This window comes from Nomascus leucogenys, chromosome 15, assembly GCF_006542625.1.
Source record: "Nomascus leucogenys isolate Asia chromosome 15, Asia_NLE_v1, whole genome shotgun sequence".
Lineage (NCBI taxonomy): Eukaryota > Metazoa > Chordata > Mammalia > Primates > Hylobatidae > Nomascus > Nomascus leucogenys.
In genome coordinates this window covers 65042975-65061977 of record NC_044395.1, presented here as the reverse complement: position 1 = coordinate 65061977, position 19003 = coordinate 65042975, and the positions used below count along the sequence as shown (strand labels likewise).

The 19003-nt window shown below is 51.2% G+C and overlaps 1 protein-coding gene across 1 annotated transcript; it reads left to right on the top strand.

The window, feature by feature from the left end:
* The first annotated feature begins 3877 nt into the window (after positions 1–3877).
* RHOG (ras homolog family member G) lies at positions 3878–18498 on the top strand. Its single transcript, XM_003254790.4, has 2 exons — positions 3878–3964; positions 17271–18498. Exon 2 carries the CDS (start codon positions 17339–17341, stop codon positions 17912–17914), a length of 576 nt encoding a protein of 191 aa, XP_003254838.1. The 5' UTR covers positions 3878–3964; positions 17271–17338; the 3' UTR covers positions 17915–18498.
* The last annotated feature ends 505 nt before the right edge of the window (positions 18499–19003 follow it).

The window sequence follows — 19003 nt, the reverse complement described above, 5'->3', positions numbered from 1 at the left end:
CACCATCACACCCAGCTAATTTTTGTATTTTTAGTAGAGACGGGGTTTCACCATGTTGGCCAGGATAGTCTTGGTCTACTGACCCCATGATCCGCCCGCCTCAGCCTCCCAAAGTGCTAGGATTACAGGCGTGAGCCATTGTGTGAGGCCAGACTTGAAGGTTTTCTAAAGCCCAGCCTTGGGCTCTTTCCTCCTCCTCTGATAACTTCATATGCAAAGTCCTATACTTCATCAGACCATGAGATCTTTGAGGCTGGGTCAGGTTATTCTTCCTAAACCAGGGCTAGGCAACCCAAAGACACTTAACAGGCTCAGGAAATGCAATCTGATCCCAGGCTGCCAATCCAGTCTTTCAATCTGCGAACCTAATGTGCTCCCTACTCTTACCACTATGTCCTTAAATTGACTTTCAAATATTTTTTGCAGGAAACTTAAAAACAAAATTAAACTCTTTATGCAGAATACTAGTAAATAAATCAGATAAAAGCGAACCTTCTCTGGTTGAAGGGGAGAGAGTCCATAGCTCCACTGTTTTTCCTGTTCTTAAGTCCTGGGAAGGGAATTCTAGGAACACATATCAAAAACATTTGTTCCGGAGCTGGATGTGGTGGTGTGTGCCTGTAGTCCTAGCTACTTGAAAGGCTGAGGTGGGAGGATGACTCGAGCCCAGGAGTTCCAGGACAGCCTAGGCAACATAGTGAGATTCCCATCTAAAAAAAACAACAAACAAACAAAAAAAAACTTTTGTGCTGGGACATAATTTTTAATGGCGTCATAGAAGCTGCTTTAGCGTATGGTCTTCCTCTGAACCCTGTCATTTATGGGGCTCACAATCCTTTCTTTATTCATGAAATGCCAAACACCCCAATGTCAAGTTGTCCCAATGGTGTATGGATGGGAATGAGAATTTCCCCTTGTGCCTCCTGCTCTCACGTCCTCCACAAAGAGGAGTTTGTCTGAAGGGCTACAGGGACTGGACCCAAGAGGAGGAAAGAGACCCAGACACTGCCTGGCAGGTCAGGGGAGGCTTCTAGAGAAGGATCTTTGAGAAAGACTTCATCCACACAGTCATTCACCATCCTGAATCTGATAAAGCCTCTGTTTTTTGTGGGTTTTTTTGTTTTTTGTTTGTTTGTTTGTTTTTGTTTTTGAGACGGAGTCTCGCTCTGTCCCCCAGGCTGGAGTGCAGTGGCGCAATCTCGGCTCACTGCAAGCTCTGCCTCCCGGGTTCACGCCATTCTCCTGCCTCAGCCTCCTGAGTAGCTGGGACTACAGGCGCCCGTCAACACGCCCGGCTAATTTTTTGTATTTTTAGTAGAGACGGGGTTTCACCGTGTTAGCCAGGATGGTCTCGATCTCCTGACCTCGTGATCCGCCCGCCTCGGCCTCCCAAAGTGCTGGGATTACAGGCTTGAGCCACCGCGCCCGGCCAAAGCCTCTGTTTTTTGAGGGTGATACAGTAGCCACCAGCTACACATGCTATTGACCACCTGAAATGTGTCCAGCCAAATTGAGACATATTGTAAGTATAAATTACACACCACATTTCAAAGACTTGGTACAAGAAAAGAATGCAAAATATCCAGTTAATTTTTATAACCAATAATTTTTATGTTGATTACCATGCTAAAAGATAATATTTTGAGGCCGGGCGCGGTGGCTCATGCCTGTAATCCCAGCACTTTGTGAGGTCGAGGCGGAGGGATCACGAGGTGAGGAGTTCAAGGCCAGCCTGGCCAACATGGTGAAACCCCATCTCCATTAAAAATACAAAAATTAGCCAGGCATGGTGGCGCGTGCCTGTGATCCCAGCTACTTGGGAGGCTGAGGCAGGAGAATCATTTGAACCCAGGAGGTGGAGGTTACAGTGAGCAGAGACCGCGCCACTGCACTCCAGCCTGGTGACAGAGCAAGACTCCACTCCAAAAAAAAAAAAAAAAAAAAAGTTTATATTTTGGCTATGGCTAAGTCAAATATAGTTAAAATTCATTTCGTTTCTTTTTACTTTTTTTGAAATGTCATTACTAGACAGTTTTAAATTACTTATGTGGTTCCTATTAAATTTATTTTTTTTAAATATAAGTAGGCTGGGCGTGGTGGCTCACGCCTGTAATCCCAGCACTTTGGGAGGCCGAGGCAGGTGGATCAACTGAGATCAGTAGTTCGAGACCAGCCTGGCCAACAGGGTGAAACCCCGTCTGTACTAAAAATACGAAAATTAGTCGGGTGTGGTGACATGCACCTGTAACCCCAGCTACTCGAGAGACTGAGGCAGGAGAACTGCATGAACCTGGGAGGCAGAGATTGCAGTGAGCCGAGATCGTGCCACTGCACCCCAGCCTGGGTGACATCGTGAGACTGTCAAAAAATATGTGTGTGTTTTTGTTTACAGAGACAAGGTTTCACCATCTCTGTAATTACAGGCAGACACCACCGCGCCAGGCTCTTAGAGTATGTTTTTTTTTTTTTGGTTTTTTTTTTGTTTTTTTGAGACGGAGTCTTGCTCTGTCGCCCTGGCTGGAGTGCAGTGGCGCAATCTCGGCTCACTGCAAGCTCCGCCTCCCGGGTTCACGCCATTCTCCTGCCTCAGCCTCTCTGAGTAGCTGGGACTACAGGCGCCCGCCACCACGCCCGGCTAATTTTTTGTATTTTTTAGTAGAGACGGGGTTTCACTGTGTTAGCCAGGATGGCCTCGATTTCCTGACCTCGTGATCCGCCCGCCTCGGCCTCCCAAAGTGCTGGGATTACAAGCGTGAGCCACCGCGCCCGGCCAGAGTATGGTATTTTCAAAAGATATTTGTTTAGTGTTTGAGATATGCCTTGACAACAGGTCTTTTACACCCATTCTCATGTTATCTTCAAAACTATGGGGTGAAATATAATTATTCTATTTTACCAAAGACAGATTTGAGGCTTAGAAAGGTTAAGCTATTTATTCCTGGAATCAATCCGTTTATTTGAAAAGCTTCTGGAAGACAGGGATCCTGTCTTAAACGCTGTGTTTCTTCACAGCACCTAGCACAGAGCTCTCTCCACGTGGTAGGCGCTCAGAAAGTTTGTGCTGAACGAAGGATATGGATTCTCAAGTCAAAGCTCCGAGGCAAGGCCAGGGAGCGAAGCACCAGAGGGCGCCCATGAGCCCGCCCACCCGCGGGTCGCCAGGGCCCAAGCTGGACCTCAGGCCTGGGTGCGGCTCTTCAGCCCCAAGCAGCTGCGCGCCCCAGCAGAACAGAGGGCAAGGGGCCGAGGGAAGCCCCAAGTCCTCCGTCTGCCCCGCCCCCTCCCCAGAGCCAGGCCTCGCAGAGCTGCACGGTGCTGAATGACGACTCGACATCCTGTTTTTGGGGCCCGCGGCTCCGCCTGCGCCTTTGCTGATCTTGTCTTTCCCTTGGGTGCTGACGCCAGCTCCTCTTCCCCCCGAGTCTCCCCACCCTCCCCAGGGGTCTGGGGCCTTCCCACTGCTGAATCACCACCACCCCGCACTCCCCCAGGGCTCAGGGCAGGGGTGGGGACTGCCCCAGCCTCGGCCACCACTCTATCCCTGGGGTTGGCTGAAGGCACCAGGCCCAAGGGCGCCTTTCTCAGCATCTTCCCGCGGAGGCTGGTGGGGGCGGGATGGGGGGAAGAGGACGAACGCCTAGCGCCTAGGGTAGGGCCTCCAGGGTGGCCAGGAGGAGGCGGAGAGACTTGACCTTGGGAAGCCTGACTTACTAACCGCAGGGGCAGCGGACTGGGAGGGGGAAAGTGGCAAGCCCGGGACTGGGCCGGGGGCGAGGCTGGGGGGCGGGCCGGGGCTAGAGAGGGGGAGACCGGCCCTCGGACTTCCTGGTCGGGCCCCGCCCCGGCCCGCCCCGCCCCGCCGGCCCGCCCCCCCCACTTCCTCCGGCCTCCAGCTCTCACTTCCTTCTCGAGCCCGGAGCCGCTGCCGCCGCCCCCAGCTCCCCCGCCTCGGGGAGGGCACCAGGTGAGGCCCGGCCGGGGCTGGCGGGTAGGGGTCCGCGGGGGGAGAGCTCGGCCGGCCCAGGACTCGGCGCGGAAGCCGGCTCATGAGTTTGCTGGCGGAGGCCGCGGGCGGGAGCTTCTCAGTTCAGTCCAAGTAGGGCGGGCGCGGCCGGCCGGGCGGGGCGGGGACGGGGCCACTGCAAGCCGGCGGAGGCTCGGCGAGGGTGGCTTCCCGGCGGCTGTACCGCCTCTCGGGAGCCGAGAGGGACCCCTGAGGTCGGAGGGTCCCGGGCTCCAAGATAAGTGTGTCTGAAGTGGAAGAGCTCAGAGCTGGGAGATAGGACTCAGGTGGGGTGTCCTCAGAAGTTGGTGAGGGGGGTGTTGAGAAGTGCGTGAGGGGAGAGGGCTTCTGGGCTGGAAAAGGCGCTCCCTCTGCTCCGGCAGTTGTGACACTTGTGGGGGTGAGAGGGGCGGTGTCTGGGGCCTCCGAAAGCTCTCTCCCTGTCAGATGGATGCTAATACAGACCCACACTCGGTCTGCAGCCCCAAGGCCCTCTGCACTCAGGAGGACCGGGGTTAGGGTGGGGGGAGCCCCGCCGACCCCAGTCGTTCTCTGTATGTCTGTTTTCCTGAGTCCCAACCTTACCTGGAGCCAAGCAGTAGGTATTTAGTGAGCAAACGCTGTTCCTAGCTGACCAGAGCCTGGCCTTGCTCTTTTGGGAGTAACTTGGTCTTGCCCTGTGACTGGAAGTGGAAGGACTCTCATTCAGAGGTACTGATAGTCCCTGACAAGTTTTTGTTGTGTCTTTTGGGGACGATTGAGAACCATCTCCTAGTGTTGCTCTTCATTCTTAGTCCCTGAATTATACACATGCTCCTATCGTCTCCCTCCACACCTTCTTTAGTTTCTACCCACAAATCCGCCATCACTCTCTTCTCATCCCTTTCAGTCTCTTTTCCTCCAAACATACGGTCATACCTAGGCCTTGACCTCTCTTCACCTACCCTGCCCCATGTTTGTCTTGTTCCTCTGCAACCTGCCCCATCCCTTCCTTTCCCAGCTCTGGCACCCACACACATACACCTCCTTGTTTCTTCCATCACCCCTCATTCCTTTTGAACCCTCAGCCTGTCACCCTCTCTGTATCCTTCCCTCCCACCCACTTATCTCCAGCTTTGGAATCAGGATCTGTTGTTGAAGACTTAGTGAGTTCGAGAGTCTTTTCAAACCTCCCTAGCTTGGAGAGGCAGTCTGCAGCCTCCCAGTGATAGAGATGGATTAAAGAGCTGGAAAACCTCCGTGTCTGTGTGTGTGTGTGTGTGTGTGTGTGTGTGTTCGCGCGCGCGTGTGAGTGTCTGTGTGTCTACATCTTTATCTCTTACAGACAAAATAACTGCCCTCAGCCTTGAGAGGGCCCACAGCAAGGGAAGCCAGCAGAATGAAGGGAACCTGCAGTGAGTGAGTCTGTGGTTAGGCAGGAGGAAGCAGTTTGTAGCAGTCAGGGTAGGGTAACACAGGAATAAGACTGGTAAGAGAGGCCGTGGGAAATCAAAATCACCCCAACCCGTGGTGCTTGACCAAGGGGCCAGGCCTGGAAGCCAGGAGACAGCCCGAAGGTCCCTGACTCCATTACCTACTAGTTCCAGCATCACCTGGTGGAGAGAATGGGGCCAGCTTGGGTGTGATGGAAATAAATGGAGGCAAAGGCAGGATTCTGGAGGAAAGACTGCAGCTGGTCTAACTTCGGACTTAACGGTTTTAGTTTTGAATTAAGAAGCGGCTGAGGCAAAAGTGTCTGCTCCTTTCCTGCTGCCTTCTGGGGCCTGCCTAGGCTGGGTACCCACATGCCCTGATCTGCATCAGGGCCTTAGTGACCAGGAAGCCCTCTGGAGTTCTACTGACCCCTCTGCCTTCAGGCATCCTTAATATTCCCCATCTCACCTAGGACCCTATTCCTTCTCAGGAATTCCTCCCAAATTTAACTTCAGTCCATCCTGGCTATGGAGGATCTTGTTGTTTCCACTCTAGAGCTCCATCCTCCAGCTTTTGGGGTGCATCTTAGGATCTTGCTTCTGTCTACCTCCTCCAGTCATCTGTATTCATTTCTCTCCATTAGAAAAAAAGAGAAGTAGAGGGGAGTAAGTGCTACAGCTAAATTTAAGGGCTCTCCCTGTTCCCCATTCTGTCATCTTCCCATGTCACAGTCGTCCCTCTCCCATGAATTGTTCTTCCAGTCCTGCCCTTCCAACCACTTGTCTCTCTTCCCATTTCTTGGAGGTACAGAAGTTTGGGTCCAGGAAGAAATCCCAGGGACCTACATAAAAGCCCAGTTTAGAGAAGGATGTGCATGCAAGGCACTTTCCCAGCATCACAGCTTAATAAAAACCCCAGGAGTCCCAATTCCTAGGCTGGCAAACCAGTAGTTACTTTAGTATTCTGCGTAACTGAGCAAACCCACAGGGCTCTGATGGTAAAGACAAGATGGGTGAGACAGGGATTCTCCCAGGTGAGATCTGGCCCCATTGGAAGTTTGAGCTAATTGCAAAAAAGGCATCATTGGAAAAAATGTGACCAGGGTGGGAGAGATTTTAATGGGAAAATATTGGGGGGTAAAGGGAGGTGGTGGCTACAACGTAGGAGGCTGCCGCTGAAGTCTTGGCTAAACAAGTATGGTCAAGGTTGTGACATGAAGAAGGGGGCTCAGGCCCACACTGAAGACTCCTTCTATATATTGTAGACCCATTAGCGGTGAGGTCAGTAGGGGTCCGTGAGAAGAGCTGAGGAGGGAAACCAAAGACAAAGCCTGGGCCACCTCCCCAGATTAGACTGGTTTTCCTGTCCAGGGTCCAGCTTCCTCTTTTGTCCTCATCTCGTATGGGGGGAGGGCATCTCTCCAGGAGCCAGAGGCCAGAGGAGGAGCTTCTCAGCTAGGGCAGGGCCAGAGTGGCTGGCTATTGAGTAGTGTCAGTGCTAAATCATGAATGCACCAGGATGGGCTAGGCATGAGAGCCTGGGAACTTGGAAGCAAAAAGGGCTCAGATGTAAGTCAGCCCACCCTTTGGCCCATTTTCTGAAGGAATAAACCATGGTAGGGTTCTCCTGAATGAGGTTAAAGAGATGGTTGGTCCATTCTCAGGCCGGAGTTAGAATCCTCACCTTCTCTCCTTTGTAGAAGTAGCATAAGGATGGAGGTTAGAAGACCTGGATCCTTGTCGTAGATCTGCTACCTGGTCAACTTGGTTTCTCTTGGCTCCATTTCAGCATTAAGGAGTTGCATATCAGTACCTCCAAAGGGGACAGTGAACATCATGGCTCTGACTCTTCCTCCCCCAAGAGACTGCTCATAGCAGTGCCCCTCACTCTGGGCCCTTGTGTCTTACCAGCCTCAATTTGACAGGTCCGAGTAGTCTCTACATATATATCTGTCCAGGGATAGAACTGGCCCTTTCCCCAAGCACAAGGATTGTTAGAGCTTGAGAGATAAGAAGGCAGAGAATGTTGGGGATTTTGCCATGGGGTAGTAAGATGGGGGAGTACCCTGTCTCCTGCTCCAGCTCTGCCTCACTGACAGTGGAAAATAAATGCCGGAGTTTCCTCCCTGGTGTTATTTTCCCTTGTGGAAACCCCCTCAGGCCTCGGGCAGGGCTAAAGGGACTGGGCAGCCCTGGGTCTCTCTGTGGGTATTTTCAGGTGGGGGTGCCAGGATTGGGAGGATGGCACTTCTGTACAGCCTCATGTGAAATTAGCAAAGGCAAAGGAAGTGCCACTTCACAGGCCTTTGGTGGGGCCCAGGGACTGCTGAGCTGCTGCTAGGCGGGGAGGAGGAAGCCAGTGTGCACCCTTCCTCTGTGCTGCGTGGGGGAGGGGGCAGCTTCCTTGGCTCCCTCAGCCAGAGCTGTCCTGGTCCTGACGCTCAGCAATTTTTTTTTTTTTTTTTTTTTTTTTTTTGATACGGAGTCTTGCTCTGTCGCCCAGGCTGGAGTGCAATGGCGCGATCTCAGCTCACTGCAACCTCCACCTCCCGGGTTCAAGCCATTATCCTGTATCAGCCTCCCAGGTAGCTGGGACTACCGGCATGCACCACCAGGCCCGGCTAATTTTTTTTTGTATTTTTTAGTAGAGATGGGGTTTCACCATGCTGGCCAGGCTGGTCTCGAATTCCTGACCTCAAGTGATCCGCTAGCCTCAGCCTCCCAAAGTGCTGGGATTACAGACGTGAGCCACCGCGCCCAGCTGAGGCTCACCTTTTATGGAACACTTGGGGTGCTGGGACAATGAGGGAAGAAAGTTGGGAACTAGGACTTAGTGAAAGGGTCCTAGACTGCCCCCAGCCTTCCCAGCTACCACTGTCTCATTTCCTAGTGGGTGGCATCAACTATTCTCTTTTCCTACCTGCCGCAATGTAGGATCCTCTCCAGGGGCTGAAGGATGAATGACAGGTGGACGGTCCTCCAGCATGGATTTTTTTTTTCTTTTTTTTTTTTTTTTTTTGAGATGGAGTCTTGCTCTGTGGCCCAGGCTGGAATGCAGTGGCGTGATCTCTGCTCAGTGCAACCTCTGCCTCCTGGGTTCAAGTGATTCTCCTCCCTCAGCCTCCTGAGTAGCTGGGATTACAGGCGCCCACCACCACGCCCGGCTAATTTTTGTATTCTTAGTAGAGACGGGGTTTCACCATGTTGGCCAGGCTGGTTTCGAACTCCTGATCTCAAGTGGTCTGCCCACCTTGGCCTCCCAAAGTGCTGGGATTACAGACTTGAGCCACGGCACCCAAGGGATTTTTTTTTTTTTTTAAGACTAGGAACTGGGCTCTCTTGGGTTCTTCCCTGGTGATGGGGAGAAAGGGAAGAAAGAGATTCAGCCCTTGGCCTGGTCCCAGCCCCACACTGGCCTCATGTCTCCCCCCAGCTTCCTCCTCCCAGCCCAGCTGCAGCCAGCTGCAGCCCCTTTGAGCCTCTTTATATCACCTCTCCTCTATTCCTCCCTTCAAAACAAACAAACAAACAAACTTGTAGAGCTTTGGAAGTCTTTCCAACAGTGGCCCTGTCCCTTGCCATGTCTTTGACCAAGGGTCCTTGGATATTCCCAGTCTGTAGCCTGTCGGGACCACTTTCCCTTCCCATCTTCCACATCATCTCTGAGCTAGATCTGCCAGCTTCACCTCTCACCCTTCCAGTTGAAGACAAGACAGTATAGCTTATGTGTTTATTACCCCAACTTTGGGCTCTTCAGGTTGAATGAGAAAGAAGTTGGTTACTTATGTCTTGTGTCTTCTGGTCATAGAGGTTCTTCCTTGTTCCCAGCATCAGAGTCTGTGGATTGATGGGGGAGGAGGGGTATGTCATTCTACAGCTTTTGCTCAGCCCTTCCCTGGGCTTCTGGAAATAAACAGAAGGTCAGACTACCCTCCCCCTGAAGCATCCAGTTAGTTCAGCACAATGAACAGTACAGTCAGTGCTGGGAAAGGTAAGGCAGAAGAGGGGGTTGCTGTGATGTCCTGGAGAAGCTGGGGAACAGTACCGGGCCTGAAGGACAGGAAGGATCTGAAGGGGGGTGAGTCGCATTCCAGGAAGAGGAACTCCCATATGCAAAGACATGATTGCATCGACTTCATTCAGTTATTTACTGACAGCTACTACATGCTGTGCTCAGCTTAGGGTGCTCTGCAAGGTCCAGTCAACCAGGACCTTGCCCTCTAGACACTCCCAGTCTAATAACAAGAGATAAGATTCACATCAGCCTCTTCATGCCTGTGAGAGAGACAGGGACCAGACTTTGGATAGGATAAGTCACTTCTGACTTGGATAATTTACACTTTCCTGGAAGACACGGCAATGGTGCATGGTTCCATATTACTACTTGGTGTATTTTAGGGAAGGGAATATGGAGGCCCCTTTGTAGAGGATCAGGATTGGAATGGCCAGAGATGGATTGTAGTTATAATGAGGTTCAGGGAGGGCTGCAGAAAGGGAGCCCCATGTTAGGGAGGCAGGTTATAGAAGGCTGAGGTAAGTTCCCATCACCTCCATACTCACCTATGTCTTAAGAGTCCGTTCCTCCCCTCCCCCACTCCCAGTTGGGACACTTCCCCTGCTGTAACAGCCACAGAGATCTGGCAATCAGTCTGCTTCCTTTCCCTCCCCCATTCTGGGCCTGCCTGGGCCACACCCAAAGGCCAGGCCCCACTGGGTACAAGCCGGGCTCTAGGGACCACACTCAGATAGGGTTAGAACCCCATGGGCTATACTTCCTGCCGGAGCCAGGTCAACCTGGTACTGGGAAGAGAGATTTTTGCCTATTTCAGGCATAATTTTTGCCTGTCATTGCTGTCTGATAAGATTCAGCATTGCAGTCTTGTCTGTTGGGGGGTGGGCAGGGAGTGTCCCATACTGGGCTTCAGAGAGGTCTCTCCATATCTCAGTAATGAGGGCTGGTACAAGCAGATCAAAAGGCAATGGTTGTACAGTCCTGTGTGCCTAGCCCTATACTTAGAGGTTTTTTTTGTTGTTTTTTTTTTTTGTCATTTAGTCCAGAGAAGCCAAGGCTTCAGTACTGAAGGGCATCCACAGCTGGGAAACTTATGTACGACTATTGGAAAAGGAGAATCACACAGAGCCAAAGCAGGGTTAAAAGGGGTGGCCATGGGTGCGGTGGCTCACTCCTGTAATCCCAGCACTTTCAGAGGCCAAGGCAGGTGGATCACTTGAGGCCAGGTGTTCAAGACCAGCCTGGCCAACATGATGAAATCTTGTCTCTACTAAAAATACAAAAATTAGCTGGGCATGATGGCATGTGCATGTAATCCCAGTAACTCAGGAGGCTGAGGCAGGAGAATCACTTGAACCCGGGAAGTGGAGGTTGCAGTCAGCCGAGATCGCGACACTGCACTCCAACCTGGGCGACAGGTGGCCATGCAATGGATATCCAAAGAAGAATTCAGTAACCTTATGGAACTGTGAGACTTAAGTTAGGCCTTAAGGAGTAAGGAAGGTTAGAGAAGGGAGAGGGAATGGCAGCAGAGGGAAAAACAAGAGTAAAAGTCCAGAGGCAAGAATGATCCTGGCTTGTTTGCAGAGGACATTGAAAATGCCTCTGGAACAGGGAGCTGGGAACTCACAGTTACAAAGTACCTACATTGTGCACATATTATACATTAATACACTTAGTCCTTGTAACAGTGCTATGTGGTAGGTACCATACGTTGCTGCTGCATTTGAAAGATAAGGAAATTGAAGCTTAGAGAGGCAAATCATCATAAGCTCAGGGTCACACAGCTGGTAAGAGGCAGAACTAGGATTCAAACCCAAGTCTATATAACTCTAATACCCCTTATCAAATTGGGAAGAACTCTGAATGCCAATATGAGGGACCAGGCATGATCTGAATTGGGACTAAAAAGCCAGAATAAGTCTTTGTAATTTGTCTAATAACATACAGATCTGGCCTGGCGTGGTGGCCCACGCCCATAATCCCAGCACTTTGAGAGGCCTAGTCAGGAGGATCACTTGAGACCAGGAGTTCAAGACCAGCCTGGGCAATATGGCAAGACCCTGTCTCTACAAACAAAAAAATACATAAAAAATACAAAAATTAGCCAGGTGTGGTGGTGCCTGCCTGTAGTCCCAGCTACTCAGGAGGCTGAGGTAGGATGGCCTGAGCCTGGGAGGTTGAGACTACAGTGAGCTGTGATGGCACCACTGCATTTCAGCCTGGGCAAACAGAACAAGACCTTGTCTCCAAAAGAAAAAAAAACAAAATAAAACAGATCGGCAACCATTGATTTACTAAATAGCTTTTTTTTTTTTTTTTTGAGACATGGGGTCTTGCTGTGTTGATCAGGCTGGAGTGCAGTGGCTACTCACAGGGACGATAACCTTGACTAGTGTACACACTTACAACCCTTCACTCCTGGGCCCAGCCTCCCTAGTAGCTGGGACTGCAGGTGCACCACTGAGCTGGGCTTAATGATTCTTTTGAAAAAGCCACTTAGTGAATAAGTCATTGTTGAACCCTGCTCCAGGTAGGTCACACTCCTGGTTTGGTCTCCTGCAGCACTGACATCCCTTCTTCCTATTTGGCACAGTTTAGACTCTACCTTTTAGCATATGCCCTCCGGAAATGGACTATGGGAACTTATTCAACCCAGTTCAGGCCAGAGGATTTCAGAAAGAAGAGTTGTTTTGGGAGAGAGGATAAAGGTCTGAACTAGACCTGAGTAGGGAGGACTGGGCTGATCCCCTAACACAGACACAGGCATACTCAGTGCTTCCTGCCTTCTGGGATGAAAGGCTTTGCTCCTGTCACCTCCTGTGTGTACAGCACTTCAGTTTACAAATCGTATTCATTCCCATGGTCAGGTTCCTTGATGCTGCCCTTGAGGCTGGGAGGGCTACTGTTATTACTTCTACTGTATAGATGAAGAAATGGAGGCTCCAGGAAGGGCAGCAACTTACCTGATCAAGGTCACACAGTTGGCTGGTAAGGGGTAACTTTAAGACTGTATGATGCACAAAGGAAAACACAGGACTTTGGGTGCACAAAACTGGGTTTGTGTTCTGGCTCCCATGCTAACTAGCTGTGTGATGTTGAGTTACTTTTACCGCTCTGAATTTGTTTCCTCATCTGTAAAATAGGAATAGTACTAACAGGTTGTTATAAAGGTCAAATGACATAATAACATGCGAACTATAAAGGCTTATACCATATGAGGGCTTTTTTATCAAGGGTCAAAGTCAGCAGATAAACTCAAGACATCAGAGTCAGGTATCCAGTACTCTTGGCCCTATACCACACTGCCTTTGCTCTGCTTGTTTCTGGACACTACCCTACTCATCATCCTTTTCAAGTGTCAGTCCTTGTTCCCTTCCCAGCCCAGAAGCTACCCTGTCCTTCCCCTCTCCTTTGAGAGCTGATTTACTGATTGCTAGTTGATAACCACCTCCTTAGAGAGCTGTACTTCCAGTCTCTTGGGCCTTGTGACAGCCAGCCAGAGTTCCCTCCTTGCCTTCCTGCCTGGGCCAGCCCGGCGCTCGGCTTTTCAGTCATACTGTCAACACCCACTCCCCTACTCTGTGTGGAACTGAAGATTACAGGCCCAGGAGTTCTGCTTTGAATGTCAAGGCTTCCCACGTAATCCATTGGGCACAAATAATGCCACCTGCCTCCAAGGAGCTTTAAGTCTTAGTTCATCCACCTAGTGCTCTTGTAACAACCATTTTAATCTCTAATTTCTGGATAGGAAAACTGAGGCCCAGCAAGCGTAAATGCCTCATGCTTGGTTGTAGTGAGTCAGCAGAGCTGGAGTTAGAAGTTGGGTCTCTCAGCTTCCAGTCTGAGGTCTCTATTTGACTCTCCACTGGCCTAGAGGGTCCTTATGCCCTTCCCTGACCCACTGTCTGAGGGTCTCTATCTGAATGTCCTGAGGTTGCATGCACACACGCATACACACACACACACACACACACATACACACACACACACTCACACTCTCTCTCTCTCTCTCTCACATTCATGCAAATAGGATGGAAATATTTTTTAATGTGAACCAGAGACACAACTTCATAGAGTGAAACCATTTCTCTCCCAGCTGATTCCAAGGCAAACTGTAGCCTGGGAGGGAGATGGGACTAAGCCCTGGGTCCTTTGCAGCCCCCACTTCACAAAAGTTTCTTTTCCACTTCCCAGTGGGGATTTTCTTCCCCACTTGTCATTGATTTTTGAAGCTTCTGAACCAGTGGTGAGAGCTCAGGCTGGGGGGGTAAGGGGTTCCCAGACCAGGGTGCAGCCTTGCAGTATAGCAAGTGAAATGGAGAAAATGGGCTAGTGGTGATGGTGCTTGGGTGGAACCAGGGATAAGGAATACTCAGGGATTTGGTTGTGTTTAAAACAGGGCTGCCCCCTCTCAGGGAGCAGGCCCTGGTTGTGGGAGACAGTCAGGGAAAGGAAGTCACATATTGACCACCAAGAGTCCCCCATGGCCAAGAGGAAGTAGCTGATGAGAGAAGGACCCTTGCCATAGCAGTGTAAATAATCACAGGGTTTCTGGAAGCTCTGTTCCAGAACTCAGAAAAGCAGTTCATCACTCCAAGGCCCTATGACCTGCAGAGGTGACCAGATGTTGGCTGGAGCTGGGACTCCTCATACTTACCCCACTAATAAATACAGCAGCCCATTTATTGGGCACTTGCTATGTGCCATACCTCATGCTGGACATCTTCTATACATTATTAACTCTTACTTTTTTTTTTTTTTTTTTTTTTTGAGACATGGTCTTGCTGTGTCGCACAGGCTGGAGTGCAGTGGTGTGATCATAGCCCACTGCAGCCTTGACCACCCTGGGATCAAGTGATGCTCCCACCCCAGCCTCCCTAGTAGCTGGGACTACAGGTGTGTACCACCACACCCTGGTAATTTTTTCATTTTTTGTAGAGTCAGGGTTTTGCCATGTTGCCCAGGCTAGTCTCAAACTCCTGGGCTCAAGCGATCTACCTGCCTCGTTCTTCCAAAGTGCTAGGATTACAGGCATGAGTCACCGTGCCTGGCCTCATTTTATATTCTGAGCAATTGTAATGCAATAGGCAAGATTATCCCCATTTTACAGATGAGAAAATTGAGGCTCAGGGAACAAATATATTGTCAAGATCACATATAACTAGTTGGTGGAGCTGTGATTAGAATCCCTGTGAGTCTTACTCTAGCATCTATGTTCTTAATGATGGTATTTTCTACCCAAGACTCTGGAAGTCTCTAAAATCTTTCAGCGGCACATGCCAGGATATCAGATCCTGGAAATGGATCTGAGATTTGGAAATGGACAGAAGATTGAGGGGAAAGTCAAGTTTTTGTCTTACTCTTGACTTCATCCTTCCTAGTTGGGCTTGAAAGATTTGCTCCAGGCTGGGCGTGGTGGCTCATGCCTGTAATCCCAGCACTTTGGGAGGCCAAGGTGGGCGGATCACCAGGTCAGGAGATCGAGACCATCCTGGCTAACACGGTGAAACCCTGTCTCTACTAAAAACACAAAAAATTAGCTGGGCATGGTGGCGGGTGCCTGTAGTCCCAGCTACTCGGGAGGCTGAGGCAGGAGAATGGCATGACCCTGGGAGGCGGAGCTTGCAGTGAGCCAAGATTGCGCCAGTGCACTCCAGCCTGGGCGACAGAGTGAGACTCCGTCTCAAAAAAAAAAAAAAAAAAGATTTGTTCCAGGCCGGGCATGGTGGCTCATGCCTGTAATCCCAGCACTTTTTGGAAGGCCAAGGCGGGCAGATCACAAGGTCAGGAGTTCAAGACCAGCCTGACTAACATGGTGAAACCCCGTCTCTACTAAAAATACAAAAATTAGCTGGACGTGCTGGCATGCGCCTGTAATCCCAGCCACTCAGGAGGGTGAGGCAGGAGAATCGCTTGAACCCGGGAGGTGGAGGTTGCAGTGAGTCAAGATTGCGCCACTGCACTTCAGCCTGGGCGACAGAGCAAGACTCTGTCTCAAAAAAAAAAAAAAAAAAAATTTGCTCCACCCCACCAAGTGCCTTGAGAGAAGATACTAATGTCTGGGAGCCTCAGCCTCTACCTCATTCATCATAACATACCCAGACCCCAATCCAAATCCCAGGTCCAACTGAATCTCCAGTATTCCCCTGCATTGAATTGGCAACCTGAGTGTGCATGGCCAGATAGGGTTTTTAGTACTTATAAGAATGATGGGCCGGGCGCGGTGGGTCACACTTGTAATCCCAGCACTTTGGGAGGCCGAGGCGGGCGGATCACGAGGTCAGGAGATCGAGACCACGGTGAAACCCTATCTCTACTAAAAATACAAAAAAATTAGCCGGGCGTGGTGGCGGGCGCCTGTAGTCCCAGCTACTCAGAGAGGCTGAGGCAGGAGAATGGCGTGAACCCGGGAGGCGGAGCTTGCAGTGAGCCGAGATTGCGCCACTGCGCTCCAGCCTGGGCGACAGAGCGAGACTCCGTCTCAAAAAAAAAAACAAAAGAATGATGGGGTGGCCAGGTGTGGTGGCTCACGCCTGTAATCCCAGTACTTTGGAAGGCTGAGGCGGGTAGATCACCTGTCAGGAGCTTGAGACCAGCATGGCTAACATGGCGAAACTCCATCTCTACTAAAAATATAAAAATTAGCCGGATGTAGTGGTGCGTGCCTGTAGTCCCAGCTACTTGGGAGGCTGAGGCAGGAGACACTTGGACCCGGGAGGCAGAGGTTGCAGTGAGCTGAGATTGCGCCACTGCACTCCAGCCTGGGCGACAGAGTGAGACTCCATCTCAAAAAAAAAAAAAAAAATTTCCCTATTGCCAGAATACCCTGGATTGGGATAGGGCAGCTCTCTAAAGAATTGAGCCCCTTACTCAGCAGGTTTCTTACTGTGCCTTTTGGTTTGTACTCAGTAGCCAAGATACCAGGTTTGCAGAGGGCAGGGTGGGCCCTGAGTTGAGAGAGGTTCTACTCATGGCAGCATCACAGAGTGACCTGGGACAGCTGTCCTGTGCCAGAACCCTTTCCAGTCTCCTGGTGGAAAGGGTTCATATTTAGTAGAGGATCTAGTAGATCCCTAAATTTGTGCACTCTCCTTTTGTGTCTGTATAGCCTGGGAAAAAAAATAGCTAATACTGATCAGGTGCAGTGGCTCACGCCTGTAATCCCAGCACTTTGGGAGGCTGAGGCGGGCAGACCACGAGGTCAGGAGATCAAGACCATCCTGGCTAACACAGTAAAACCCCGTCTCTACTAAAAATACAAAAAATTAGCCGGGCGTGGTGGTGGGTGCCTGTAGTCCCAGCTACTGGAGAAGCTGAGGCAGAATGGCGTGAACCCAGGAGGCGGAGCTTGCAGTGAGCCGAGATTGCGCCACTGCACTCCAGCCTGGGTGACAGAGCGAGACTCTGTCTCAAAAAAAAAAAAATAGCTAATACTTATGGACGAGGCACTGTTTTAAATGCTTTACATGTATTATATAATCGTCACAATGACCCAATGAGGTAGATATTATTTTATCCTCATTTTACTGGTAAGAAAACTTAGGCATACAGAGGTTAAGCAATTTGTTCAGGGTTACACAGCTAGGAAATAGCGAAATCAGGATTTGACCTTAGTTTGTCTGGCGCCAGAGTTTATGTGCTTTCTACCACATTATACTGCATCTTTGCTTGGTCTCAGGGCCTTTCATTGTGTATCTTTCTGATGACTGTCTTGATGGGACTTTGGGATAGTGTCAGGTTAAGGGAACAGGAGCCAGTTTCCCTTTGTGTGCCCCCATCTTTTCTTCCCAATAGGCAGAGGCCTCCCTAACCAAGAATGTCCCCTTTCATCTGTCCGCAGGTCACTGCAGCCAGAGGGGTCCAGAAGAGAGAGGAGGCACTGCCTCCACTACAGCAACTGCACCCACGATGCAGAGCATCAAGTGCGTGGTGGTGGGTGATGGGGCTGTGGGCAAGACGTGCCTGCTCATCTGCTATACAACTAACGCTTTCCCCAAAGAGTACATCCCCACCGTGTTCGACAATTACAGCGCGCAGAGCGCAGTTGACGGGCGCACAGTGAACCTGAACCTGTGGGACACTGCGGGCCAGGAGGAGTATGACCGCCTCCGTACACTCTCCTACCCTCAGACCAACGTCTTCGTCATCTGTTTCTCCATTGCCAGTCCGCCTTCCTATGAGAACGTGCGGCACAAGTGGCATCCAGAGGTGTGCCACCACTGCCCTGATGTGCCCATCCTGCTGGTGGGCACCAAGAAGGACCTGAGAGCCCAGCCTGACACCCTACGGCGCCTCAAGGAGCAGGGCCAGGCGCCCATCACACCGCAGCAGGGCCAGGCACTGGCCAAGCAGATCCACGCTGTGCGCTACCTCGAATGTTCAGCCCTGCAACAGGATGGTGTCAAGGAAGTGTTCGCTGAGGCTGTCCGGGCTGTGCTCAACCCCACGCCGATCAAGCGTGGGCGGTCCTGCATCCTCTTGTGACCCTGGCACTCGGCTTGGAGGCTGCCCCTGCCCTCCCCCACCAGTTGTGCCTTGGTGCCTTGTCCGCCCCAGCTGTGCCTTAAGGACTAATTCTGGCACCCCTTTCCAGGGGGCTCCCTGAATGCCTTTTTCTCTGAGTGCCTTTTTCTCCTTAAGGAGGCCTGCAGAGAAAGGGGCTTTGGGCTCTGCCCCCCTCTGCTTGGGAACACCGGGTATTCTCATGAGCTCATCCAAGCCAAGGTTGGGCCCCTCCCCAAGAGGCCAACCCAGTGCCCCCTCCCATTTTCCGCTACTGACCAGTTCATCCAGCTTTCCACACAGTTGTTGCTGCCTATTGTGGTGCCTTCTCAGGTTAGGGGCTCTCAGCCATCTCTAACCTCTGCCCTCGCTGCTCTTGGAATTGCGCCCCCAAGATGCTCTCTCCCTTCTCCAATGAGGGAGCCACAGAATCCTGAGAAGGTGAATGTGCCCTAACCTGCTCCTCTGTGCCCAGGCCTTATGCATTTGCTGACTGACTCAGCCCCCAACCTTCTGGGGACCTTTCCGACCCCCATCAGCATCAATAAAACCTCCTGTCTCCAGTGGCCCTGGCTCCTCCCTGTGTGCTGGGCATTAGCGGGTGGGCATGGGCTAGGGCTCCCCAGAGACTGGGAGCCTTTTGTTTCTTCTAGTAGACAATAGGCTTCATTGTGGTCCCCTCAACCCCCAATTTCCCTAACAAAGCTCTAGGCTCCCTTGGAGGGGGCAGTCTTGCTCTGGGGCCCAGTCACAGATGCTGTAGTGGACTCAGACACAAAGCCTGAGGAAAGACTTCCTGATCTTAGGGCTCAGAAAGGGAGAGGTTGAGAGCCATTAGTCTAAAGGCAGATGCTCCCACAGTCATGCATGTGACAGCTGTACCTCACATCCCCAAGAGGACAGAGCTTTAACAAGAGTTGGAGTTTGAACCCAGGCCTGCCTCAACTGAAGACTTCCAGGTATCCTAGCTTGCAGTCCTAGAATCATTACAGATAGCTGGCTCACTCCTGCTCACCAAAATAGGGGCTTAGACCAGCCTTAGGAGACTCCAGACCTAAGGGGGATTGGGGG